Source organism: Hylaeus volcanicus, chromosome 7 (assembly GCF_026283585.1).
Source record: "Hylaeus volcanicus isolate JK05 chromosome 7, UHH_iyHylVolc1.0_haploid, whole genome shotgun sequence".
Taxonomy (NCBI): domain Eukaryota; kingdom Metazoa; phylum Arthropoda; class Insecta; order Hymenoptera; family Colletidae; genus Hylaeus; species Hylaeus volcanicus.
Window position 1 is genome coordinate 8,190,950 of NC_071982.1, and position 12,167 is coordinate 8,203,116.

The window sequence follows — 12,167 nt, forward strand, 5'->3', positions numbered from 1 at the left end:
TACAAAGCTATACAGAATTAAATGACAAGGTACCGTGTAATGTTATCAACGCAAACAATAAACCGAGCCGAAATCAAAGTCGACCGGTTTCAGTTTAAACAACAGCGCAGTGCGGTGGCTTTCAGACGGATTAACTGTAACGAAATACATTGGATAGGCTCATGAATAATTGAAGGTGAATCGACGGTATTTGCAAAGCCGCTTCCGTTGAGTTCCAAGACAAAACTCGCCTTTCAACGACATCAATCTCCTCATACAATTCAAATCGCACCGTACCTCCACACGGTCTCGTGTTCGTCGATGGCGTTCGCCGCGACGAAAGCGTACATGATGCCGCAGTTGACGAAAATTTGGAAGAAACCGAGCAGACGGCCACGGATCTTCTTGTCGGCGATTTCGGCCACGTAGGTGGGCGTCGCGACGGCGAAGACGCCACCACATACCCCGCAGATTGCTCGACCCACCATCAGACAGGTGGTCTGAAAGTTATTGGTGACCTAAAATTCAAGAGAAATTTAAGAGAAATTTAGATAAACTAGAAGTAATAGTATGGTTAAACTTTGACGGACCTAAAATTTGTAAGTTTTTTCTACATAATCCAAAAATGCTAGTTTTCAGGCGAGGAATCCACTGGTTCAGAAGTTATGAGCAGTTAAAGGTGAACCTTTCTACCGTATTTGTCAGGCAATTCAAAAGTTGAATTCGTAATCTAGAGCACTCCCTCCCTCCCTCCCTCCCTCCCCGAGAAAATAGGCCCAAACCAACTCTGTTAATTCGAAATATGGCAGTTTTCAAAAATAGGCATAACAATATAAAAGTAGTACATAACGTAGTCCGCCACCACCGAGAATCTGTTTTACTGACAGGGTATGGATACAAGACAATATGGCGTCGAAAGTATCAATCAAATACGGTAAAATGGCACTTTTAACTGCTCATAATTTATGAACTAGTGGATTCCTCGCCTTAAAACTAGCATTTCCGAATTTTTCTTGACAAAATCTACAGGATTATGTAAAAGAACTTAAAGATTTTAGGTCCGCCAAAGTAAAGTGCAGGTTATCGTACTTTTACTCCCGAGAAGCAGATGAGAGTCCATCCGACAGCGAGAAAAGGCATCGTGGCGATCATCATCGTCGTTCTTCTGACACGTCGCGCGAGAAACGGCACCAGGATCGCCCCAAAACCGGCTCCTGCGTTTAGGATGCCACCGATCACTCCAATTTCGGTGGCCGTGGCGTCCATGTGGTTTCTGAGCACCTCGCCAGCGCTAGAATTCCAGCCGAGGGCCACGCCGAGCGCGAAACCGCCGAGAGACGCTGCAATTTCACGAATAAACACGACCGTCGGCCATCTTATTATCGGGACAGGGACTTTTTATCGCTGAATCGCTTGTTTGGAGTTATCTTCAAGCTCTATACAAGGTTACCACTAGTTTTTCTTTTTTTAACACAGAAACGATGCATTAATTTACAGTCGCATCGGTACGGTATTCATTAACGCGTCCAAGTGAAAATATAACAAACAGAGAAATAAAGTGGCGAGAAGCACGCAAACGAAGTATATCAAAATATATATCAACATGAATTTAGACATCATAACGGGACTCTAGAAAATTGAAAATCCGGTACGAATGTTATTACTCTCGACGACATGAAAATTCATAAGAATGAAATAAATAAACGAAACGCAAGTTTGATTAACGAGCCGCGTTTAATCGACGGGATTTTAATCGACGAGCTCGCGTCGGGATTTAATTTAACGATAAGTTCGCGAAATAAAATCGTGGCACGATCGAGGAAATTTGCTTGTGTTGGTGACAAAATGGAAGAACGGGGGTTAGCTCACCTATGACAGCTCCGATATATTGGTTCAATTTCCGTATCTCGACCATATTGTCGTTGGCCGATGTCGTCATCGTTTGCGCTGAAATTTATGCAAATATTCCCTTCGATAATTTTGGCCCTCCGATGACGAAAAAATGAGCGGACGCGATGGAATCGAATCGCAACTGAACCCGGCCCAATTACGACGCGGGTATTATCGACTTGGGATCTCGTAAAGTCGATCGTAGTCGCCGTTTGTTTGGAAAAACAAAACGGCTTTACGCGTTTTGGTCGGGCATTTTATCAGGCGTACAGTCGGTCGCGAAAGTTTCTCTAAAATGTTCTCGCAACGTTTCGTCGACCTTTAATTAACTTGAATTCAATTGTTAATGATATTCTTTTTCTCCGTCGTAATATTCCAGTAATTGTTTTACGCCGGTTTGATATCTACCTCTTGTTAAACGGAGTTCCACGTGTTTTCGATTAATTATGGAAAATGAATTTTCACAAACAATTTCAGTGCTTCTCGTTGGTTCGTTAATCGTTTCGTCGCACGGAAATAAAACCGATTCAATGTTACGCCGAGCTTTCCGTGATCGCCGGGTTTATTATAAAATTGCGTTACAATTAACCGCCCTTACGTGCGCCGGTAAAATTCGTTCTATTTATTTTGAAATTGATCGCGGTCACGTGCGTACAGGACGTTCATTAAAATGTATTTCAACGTCAAACTCCGCTTCACAATTAACAAATATTCCACCTTGTTACATTTCGCGTTGGGTTTTTACCATTGACCGTGGAAAATGTTACTCGCGATCAACGCTTCGTAATTCTGTTAACAACCTCGGGCGTAAAATTATTAATTAACCCTACAAGTATTGCGCGAATCGTGTTTTCAACTATCGCAGTGAAAACTGCCTTTCGAGACTAATTTCTCGATGAAATAAACGTTATGTTGGCACCGTTTTGTAATTTATCGCGATAGTCGTTTATATTAATATTATAAAGAGGTACAATTTATTTGTTTGTTTGTATATAGGGGGAAAATTTCAAGGGGGTTCCCTTGCCGATTTTCGACCAAAAAATTTTTTTTTTAGATTTTGCCTACAATATGGTTTTCAAGGTTTCTGGGGTCGAGAAACACGATTCTGAAGTCAGTTTGTCGATAAAAAAAACGTTATCACGTGGTTTACTTATAAACAGGAAATAGAAATTTAATAGATTATTTAATATCATTTACCATAAAGAAAATAGAAATTATTTAATACTTTAAGCAATTATATCTAGAGCTGTTGAGCATTCATATAAATGAACACTTAGTCTAGTCGTTAGTCTATTAATAGGCTTTCTACTAGGACAACCAATACTTTGTTATCCATTATTACACATAACATCTAATGCTTCCATCATTACATGAATTAAAAAAGTATTGTGTAAATATTAATCGAAAAACTACTCTAATGGATAAAATTGAGATTGAATAATACCAAAGTTGTCAAAATAAAAAATATTATTCAATTCATTTATGTTACACAAGTTGATACAATAGTAACAAATAATCATATTGTACCGATAATAACGTGTGTTCATGATTCTTTCAATAAATAAAAGAATAAAAATTGTTGTCAAAACAAAAAATATAATTGAATTTAATTACATGTCTAATCGTTACCGGTCGGTAAAGTGTTAACTAGAAATTATTCCATTCTTTTTAATGCAGTTTTAGTACTCTTCGAAGTCGGTTATAATTCTTTTTCCAAAAATAATTTTATACAATATAATTTATATCCTCGCTCATTAGACGAAAGTGCTCGATTCCCTGACGTGTCGCCGCTAAAGACTTCGGAGATAAATAATGAAACGGTTAACGCAGGTTGCCGACGAGGAGACACTGTTTCACGGCAATGCACAGCCGCGACTCGTCACATTGCAAACGAGAGGAAATTATCTTACCGAGTTCCACTTGTTTCTTCGTCTGCATGGAAACGTTCACGCAACAGGAAACATCAGCTTGCCGAGTAATTGGATAACCGAGTATACCGACGTTTCCATGCACGGGCTATAGTTTACATGCAATTAAGTGAGCCGCGCGACGCTAAATGCAAACCCTTGATTATGCTCTATTTATCAACGCCTGGGCTCTTAGCCGGTATCCATCAAATCCTAGAAGCTCTCTCGATTGGTACACTGGCTACGGAAGGATTACGCTGGTCATCATCGGGATAGCCAATTATATCCCTGGAGAACCAGCGTTCTCCATTCAACTCGATACTGATTGCTACAGAGACAGATGGCGATCGCTTTCCTTGGTTACGTTCCGATAATAGGCGGAGCCCTCAGGAGCTATAGCGGTATTTTTTGAAGCTACAGTACGGGCTTAGCAACCCCGAGGTACCCGAGCTAGAGAGGCCAGCGGGTCCCTATAGATGAGAAGTAAGAGATACAGTATTAAAACAATGCAGGAGTCATGTAAGATGCAAGAGCGCGTCGAATGAAGAAATATGTAAATGTAAACAAATAGAGAAAGTGGTAGTGAAACTGTTTTGACAATTACAAAAAGCTGATCGCTTTAATAAACGACTGAACTGAACTGATAATAGGCGGCAGTGCCTGTGGAGGGAGAGCGAGAGAGGGGAGAAAACGCGTGTAAATAGAGATGTCTCCGTTACGCGACAGCCAATTGCGCTGACTGTCCAACTCCTGAGCAACGGACAATAGCTTTGCAAGCCCGTGCCTTGTTATATCTCATTATGGAAACATCTGACGAAAAAATGTTTCAAACAAAATTTATTTGTTTTTTCCTGTACAATCTAAATATGTAACGTTCTACAGGGGGTTTTATTTAGAATTATAAAGATACCCCCACTCCTACATAAAGGGGAAGGGAGAGCCACTTCAAATTTACGGAGTTAGAAAGACCCTTTAGATCCATGCAATTTAAGACCATAACTTTCAAATCGATGGTATTTAGTAATAGTAGTAGTTTTCGAGATATTGAGCTGTTAAGAGTTATGTAGACCACCCTGTATATGAATGTTAGCCGTACCGAGCACTTGTGAGAAACGCGGTACGCCCGGTGTCCCTCTACTGGCGAGGACAAGAGATGGCCACAATAGGAGTCCCGAATTTTTCTCTTCGAGTCTTCGAACCAATAGAGTATCGTTTAAATGTTCTGCCTTCCGACTCGGAGCAAACTAATTACGGTTCTTGCTCTTTGACTCGAAATAAGCATCTTAAAACGCGAACTTTGCCGAGCAAGCGAAAAGTTCAGAAGCAGAATTCGTTTTCCCGGGGCAATGTTTCAAGCGTATCCCGTTCCCGTGCGTTTCGCATTTTGCTGAAATCTCTGCGACTCTAGTCAAGAACAGGATTTAATTTGTTAGCTGGGAGCATGCACGGCGCGCGGTTGTTTTCGCTTTGAAGCTTTTAAGCTTCTCCGTTTCGTCTCTCCCCGGCTCCGATCCATCAAATAAAGCCGTGACGACGCGACCAATTTTCGCATCAATGCCACTTCAAGATTCTCGATGCGAGGAGGCAATCTTGAACCGGATGCCGGGCAATCTCTGCTAGCAGCGCGCTGCCATTCAATCACGCGACACCTGCTTCGAAATAACTCAATGAATATTTAAAAATCTTTTATGGATGTTATTTGCTTCCCTCGCGATGGATTATTCAACCCTTTGCACTCGGCGACAATTTCGTTACGAGGAGCTAACTTTATTTCCCGTTTCTATTTTCGTGAAAGCTAAATCGAGGGGAACAGCTTCGATGTCGGAACCGTTTCATTAATTTTTATCGCGGAGTATGAATAATGAAACGAGTTGACGACTCCTCGGGCGAAAGGCAAATAGGATCAAAAAATTAATATTCACGACAAATTTCCCGAAATTCCAGGTCCCCCCGGGGCAAGTATAATTTACGGTTAATGTATGCGTTTAGGCAGTTTATTGGCGTGCCATGGCGTCTCGGCGTCTCGGCGTTCCATGATCGTTTGAGCTCGTTATATTATCGGTGTGGTTTCGAGTGCGCTTTGACGCAAGCGAAACAATTTTACGTGCTCTGGGGAGCAGGCGTCTTAAGGGAATCGGGAAAATCATCGACAACCGATCGAAGGGACAGAATCGGTTAGCAAATGGATCAAAGGCGACAGATTCGAACGAATTCCTTGGAGGAAAAAATGTTAATCATAAAAGTGTGATGGGACAGGGATGGGAAGGTACAATGTTACAGTCAGTCTCACGGGTATTCGTACCTTCTACGTCTGTTGAAGAAATTTGTTTAAATTAAGTACAGGTTTGATGTTTCTAAATAAATGATTCATTATAAGTATGTAGATAAATAGGTTTCACATTTCTGTTAACGTAAACTTGACAAAAGTGACCCCTGCAGTGGGGCCAGCGTGTACAGTATTGCCTCGAAATAAGCAAATTTCCGTGTTAACAATTTTGCATCCGACCGATAACTTTGGAGTTGCAGCTTTGTGACAGATGACACACTGTTTAATAAATATAATAAAGAATTTATTTGGAAACATCACTGAACCTAAAAGGTACGAAAACTTATGGGATTGACTGTATATACGAAAGGTGCACAAGTAAGTGATATGTATATATGAATTGTGGTGATATAACGATAACGTATATACGTGTGTTATACGATATTTTGCTACGCTATTAATGACGGATCACGAGCAGATCGACAACCATCGACTATATGGCTGTCCCTGAAACGGGGGAAAATGTAATTGGAACAGTGTAATAAACGGACGTAACGCGGGATGCTCGTTTCGCGGTTTATCCAGTGTGTAGGTTCCCCGACGAGTACGCGGCGATGACAGCTGTCCCTCGCAAACAGCGCCCTTACAGTGGCGAATCGCTTCTCGTGCAACATCAGCTGACGGATGTCCTTTATGAACGTCGATAATACTGAAAAAATCAGTATTATCGAAGAGTTAATTTTTGCGCACTCTGATTATCATTGAAAAGCTCGATAGTGTACATTTTTTGTGCAATCTCACACTGTAGATTTCTCAAAGAAATAGCTTCTTTACAGGCTTAGGTGCTCGCGATGTATTCCGCTTCGCTGTTAGACAAAGCTACAGTTTTCTGTTCTTTTTTTTGTTTCCAAAAAAATTACACAACTAGATAAGATAAAAGAGAATCCAGTGTGTGACGTTCTATCGATAATATTTGCACCCCGATCTGCATCAACAAATCCTTTTAACATCGAGCTCCCATCTGCAGTATATTGTGGTATATTAAATTGTGGACAGTGGAAGCGTGCCGGGCCCGTAATCTAGAATGGAACACGTGTTGTTTGGTGACAAGATATAGACTAGACTTTTATTTGCTATTCTGATTACACAGCAGAGTACGGTAATGTCTCGTTAAACGCACAAATTTCTCTACGATAAGTGCACAAAAATTTCTCTACGATAAGTGCACAGAAATCAGCCCCACCACTGGCGGTATACCTTTTGAGGGGTCTAGGAATTCGATCGCAGTGTTTACATGATTGTATATTCTCTGATACATTTTTTGTGAAATTTCACACTGTAGATTTCTAAAAAAAATAGCTTCTTTGTTAATAATAATTCTTTGTTTCTTCGCTTTACGCTATTCTCAGTTCGTTCGAGTAGACCACCGATTCGATCGCTTCTCCAAACGTCCGTTGCGAAGGCAATTCCACAAAGGAGAGACGTTGCAGAACGAAGGGATATTCATAAAAATTCATTAAATCCTCCGAGGTATAATCTAATAGCGACGCGGTCTGCTCGTTGAACCTTTCGTAGTTGTCACTACTGTTGATCAAAGCCGGTTATTACGCTCACGTAGATTACAAAACGGCGAAGGCTCTTCTATTTTATAACGTCCATTAATCCCCCGTGTCGTCGAAAGCTGGCACAGAATGGAAAATGAATTTTTCATACGATCCACGATGGGACACGTTATCATCGCCCACGCTTCTGATCGATAACATTATTGGTAAGGCTAATAGAGATATGACGCCCATAGCGCGGCCCGCAGTGGTTGAAAAACAGTCAAACCCCTGAATTATTAATTACTGAATTAAAAGCTACATTTTCACGAATCTATTATTACATTCTGGTAGCCAATTAGCCGCAGTACTTGAGTCTAAGATTGTTTTTTTTTTTTTTTTATAATTTCGTGTAACAGATGAGAAGGATGCACCTGAACCTTTCGTATTCTAACTAGATTTTGATAGATTTTTAACCAAAGTTTCGCTATGTTGCATGCTAAGAATTTCCAATTTTCATTTATAATTTTATATTTCTTTGGAGCGATTAAGGGTGCCAATTTTATGGTCGTATTAGATACTTCACTGAACGTGAGAATATACGATGTCCACGTTAGTCGCACAAGATCAGTCCCGAGCTTGTGCGCTTATCGAGACATTACTGTATTTACACTCACGGCGTAAATGACAGCACTAGGCTCATACTTGTGGGGACTCGTCTTTTTTTAAACTAAAATTTAATCGATTTTGAACACCTCTGTGCAATCAGTATTGAATTTAGAGCGCTGGTTTTCCATTGACATTTTTTCTCATCACAAAACGCACACGAGATATGTATTTACGATTTAAGAACTAGTGGGACACCCTTTATAACGGTCTCTTGGTAAATCCAATGACAACGACAATAACGGCAATGCCTGTACTTCCATGGACTCCACGTGTGTGTTACACGTATCCACGAATTCTGCACGCATTCCGCTTCCGTGAATATTTGCATACAAAACATGCATTTCCATAAACATTCATAGTCTAATAATCAGGACGAAGGGAATGAGTCTCGCGTGGAATCGAAACGACGACGTCCGATGGAAAGTAAAATCCTCGATTCAAAGCTGTCCTCTGCTCCCAGGCTTCTTCTTCAATTTCCGATCGCGGCGACCTCCTTTTATCCGAGTGCACGAACGCGAACGGACGTTCTTACCCTCTCCGCGCTTGCATATTTACATTCCAAGTGAAAATTTAGGAGGAGGGTAGCGGCATTAAAGTGCGCGAACGTCCGACGCGCGTTAGGAAGCAGCTGCTCTCGCGAAGAAATTTACGTCATCGAGGAAAGCGTCTTCGAAGCGACGGGAAAATTGTGCTCGAGGATTCAAAATAACCGAGGGGGAGGGCGCTGGATAAAATCAAATAAATACGGTTCAACGATGTTTTCGAGACCGACAGACCTCTACGACTCGAATTATATTTGGCGTCCGAAAAACAATTTAGAACCATCGATAAACGCTCCTTGTAACGTATAAAATCATCTACCGAAAGAATAAGCGTGGATGAACATACCGTATACGCCGTTACGTAATATTTGTATTGATTACGACACGCTGTGTAAAAACTAATCGCGATCAGATGGCTGGAATTCAACTTCGTTCGCGACTGTCGATACCAATGGTGAGAGGAAAAGATTGACGCCATAATTACACGAAGAGGTGCCAATAATTTCCGGTCGCAACAGTGACACGTGCAGAATTAACGTTTTTCCTTCGCGTTTTCTTGCGAGAACGCAATTATCCTGTCAACGGTCCGGGAACCGCGATGTTTTCTGCCTGCAGACGTGACGCGCGATTATGCATAATGGGGAATGAGAATTGTAATTAGTTGTTCGATCCGGGAACTACTTTCGCACGATGACTGCACCATTCTAACGGTTCTCAACCTGTTTCGTCTGCGAATACAGTCAGTCCCACAAGTACCCGTGCCCTCTATCTTTACTCAAAAAAACTGTATGAATTAAACGATAGGTTTCATGTTTCCAAACAATTGTTGCATTGCGAATAGGTACATGACTAAACTTTATACGTGTATTTGTTCATAATGAATACATTTATTTGGAAACATTAAACGTATCATATAATTTAGGGGCTTGGGAAGTTAAAGAATACAAAAAAAATCTCCACATCTTCTTCTTTTTTTTTTTTTTAAATTAAAATTTAATCGATTCTGAACAGTTCTGTGCAATCAGTATTGAATTTGGAGCCCTGGAACCTTAACTACTTCCAGTGCTCTAAATTTAATACTGATTGCAACGTGATTTTTTCCACTTTTTGATATTTCAAGCCCCTCAAGATAGATGTCTTCAATAGACATGGGGAGTAAGAATACTCATAGGACAGACTGTGTACATAGTAATCCCTCGACAAATGAGTACAGTTACCTTCCATTGTTCCCTAATCCTACCATCGATAAATTCCTGCTATTTGAAGGCGTTGTTGGACTAAACAATTCCGGCGACTCGTGAAAATCGAGACGCACTCGAGTCTGGCCGTATAATTTCAGCCGCGCTGACACGTTACGATGTCAACGAGGCCTCGATTACCGCCGAGTCACGGCCGCAGAAGTCTCGCGATGCAAAAAGTTCCACGAATCCCTCAGGCTCGTAAATATTCATATTTCATTTGTACCGCTTCTCGAATGGCAAACGACAATTTATCGTTTGCGCGTGAAACGTTCGTCTAAATCGTTGGTCTATCGCGCGCGTAAACAAAAAAAAAAAAAAATCTGATATGATCGATGATTCAGATACACCGCGGGGTTCGTTTCCGCGAGAACAGGAAAATTCGATGGAACTCCTGCATTCGAAATACAGTTGCTAAAAAAAGGTATCCAGCCACGCGCGTATACTTCCGACGTTAACCCTTCCATTCCCATCTAGCGAGCGATCAAAATTCCGTATGGAACGATTCTCAGCGCCTGCGAAATTGAATTTTGGAATCGGGAGGGAAACGAGACACTTATCAGCGTGCTCGTGAACAATCGCGGCGAATCATTAGACGCGGCGGGAGTGAGCCGCGGGTATGTGTCAACACTGGCGAATGGATCGCGTATCTGCAGACTGCAATTAAGTTTCGCATAATTGCATTCTCGCGCGACGAACGTCGATAGGACGTTCCCCGCCCCCGACGATTTCCACGACTGCTCCGACAACTTTTCTCCCCTTCGATGGCCGACCTCGATCGAAATTTGAACTGAATCTTTATTAGGAACTTTTATCGTGTCGTTAACGTCGCGCGCCGCAACTATTTTGTTTACCACATCCAGGGCTCTAAATTCAATTCAATTAAATTTAAAAAAAGAAAAAACACAATTTATCACAAAATCACGCGAGATATTTGATCCCATAATTATGAAAATGGTCCAAGTGAAGAATTAAAAAAAAAAAAAATGAGTTCAAGAGTTATTTCACGCCACATCGGATTAGTTTAATAATTATGGGCTCATTTACGATTCAAGAGTTAGGCGCGACACCCTGTATATTATCAGCAGAAATGTTCGTCTTATTGATGGAATGTTTTACATTTCTGTGTCTTATCGACGGTATACTTTACCTCGTCGATCCTTCACCTTTTTTCCTTATTGTTCCGAAAATCCTAACTAAATATACCTATAAATATTCCTACAGCCGCCAAATAATTTCCACGCTTCCCCCGTGGTTATTTTCCGAGTCGAATTCTCGAGGCAGGGAGTTCTCGAATAAAACGCGGGGACAAACGAGCCACGATGTTGCACCCATAACTCAAGCGCTCCTTAAATCGTCGAAATCCGCGGTGTATCCAAAGAACACTGACCACCGAACTGGTACGAGTCCACCGGGTCGATATATCGCCGTGAAACTCGAACGCATCGGTGGTTCGTTTTTGGCACGATGCTGCGGCCGATTGCCAACTTCCAGAATGTTGCACGTTTGTCGCGTTATCGGGCCTTGATAGTTGCACCGCTCGGTGCATAAACGGGGGGAGAGACGAGGCGAACAATGAACACGTCGCTGTCTTCTGATTGACGTTGCCGATATACCTCGACTTCCAGAAAGAAGGTGAAAGTTTCGGCATACTTAGTTCTAGTAACCTTCTATAACCACGAATAAGGAGTCAAACATGAACACGAATCCTAGGTAGAATCGGTGCTTAGAGGTAGGTTGGTCGTGTAGGATAAACGGATGAAATAATTTCTAGTTGATTTATATGAGTACTCAACAGGTCTAGATATAATTGCTTGGAAGTATGACAACATGCAGCGAAAAGTATGAAATAATTTCTATTTAAATTGCATTGGTACTTAACAGATTTTGATGAATTTGGTTAAATTATTAAACACAGCTTAGTAAATACAATGCAACCTGTTCGGAGGTGGCGCAAAATCAAAATTTTTTTATATTGAATACTGGTAATGTATACATGTATACTGTCTATGTGAAAATACTGTCTGAGAGGGTTTGATGTATTTGCTTTGGCGAGGAGTAGGGCACTATTGCATGCAGTCAATATACTATTTATACGGAGATACTGTCTGAGTAGATTTGTATACATGTATACT

The 12,167-nt window shown here is 41.2% G+C and overlaps 2 protein-coding genes across 5 annotated transcripts in view; one reads left to right on the plus strand and one right to left on the minus strand.

The window, feature by feature from the left end:
• The window catches only part of LOC128880270 (octopamine receptor beta-2R-like), a 151,661-nt gene that overhangs the window by 78,386 nt on the left and 61,108 nt on the right, over nt 1-12,167 (plus strand). The gene's annotated exons all lie outside the window — the stretch shown is intronic.
• Nucleotides 1-12,167, minus strand: part of LOC128880269 (facilitated trehalose transporter Tret1-like) — a 40,032-nt gene that overhangs the window by 7,119 nt on the left and 20,746 nt on the right. Inside the window, exons 1-4 of one of the 2 annotated variants that reach the window (XM_054130160.1) lie at nt 11,183-12,055; nt 1,849-1,926; nt 1,069-1,319; nt 277-497 (exon numbers count right to left, since the gene is read on the minus strand). In XM_054130160.1, the coding sequence (XP_053986135.1) occupies nt 277-497; nt 1,069-1,319; nt 1,849-1,918 (542 nt within the window). In that variant the 5' untranslated portion in view covers nt 1,919-1,926; nt 11,183-12,055. Of the gene's footprint in view, nt 1-276; nt 498-1,068; nt 1,320-1,848; nt 1,927-11,182; nt 12,056-12,167 lie in introns of those variants that run through there. The other variant, XM_054130159.1, reaches the window with a different exon arrangement.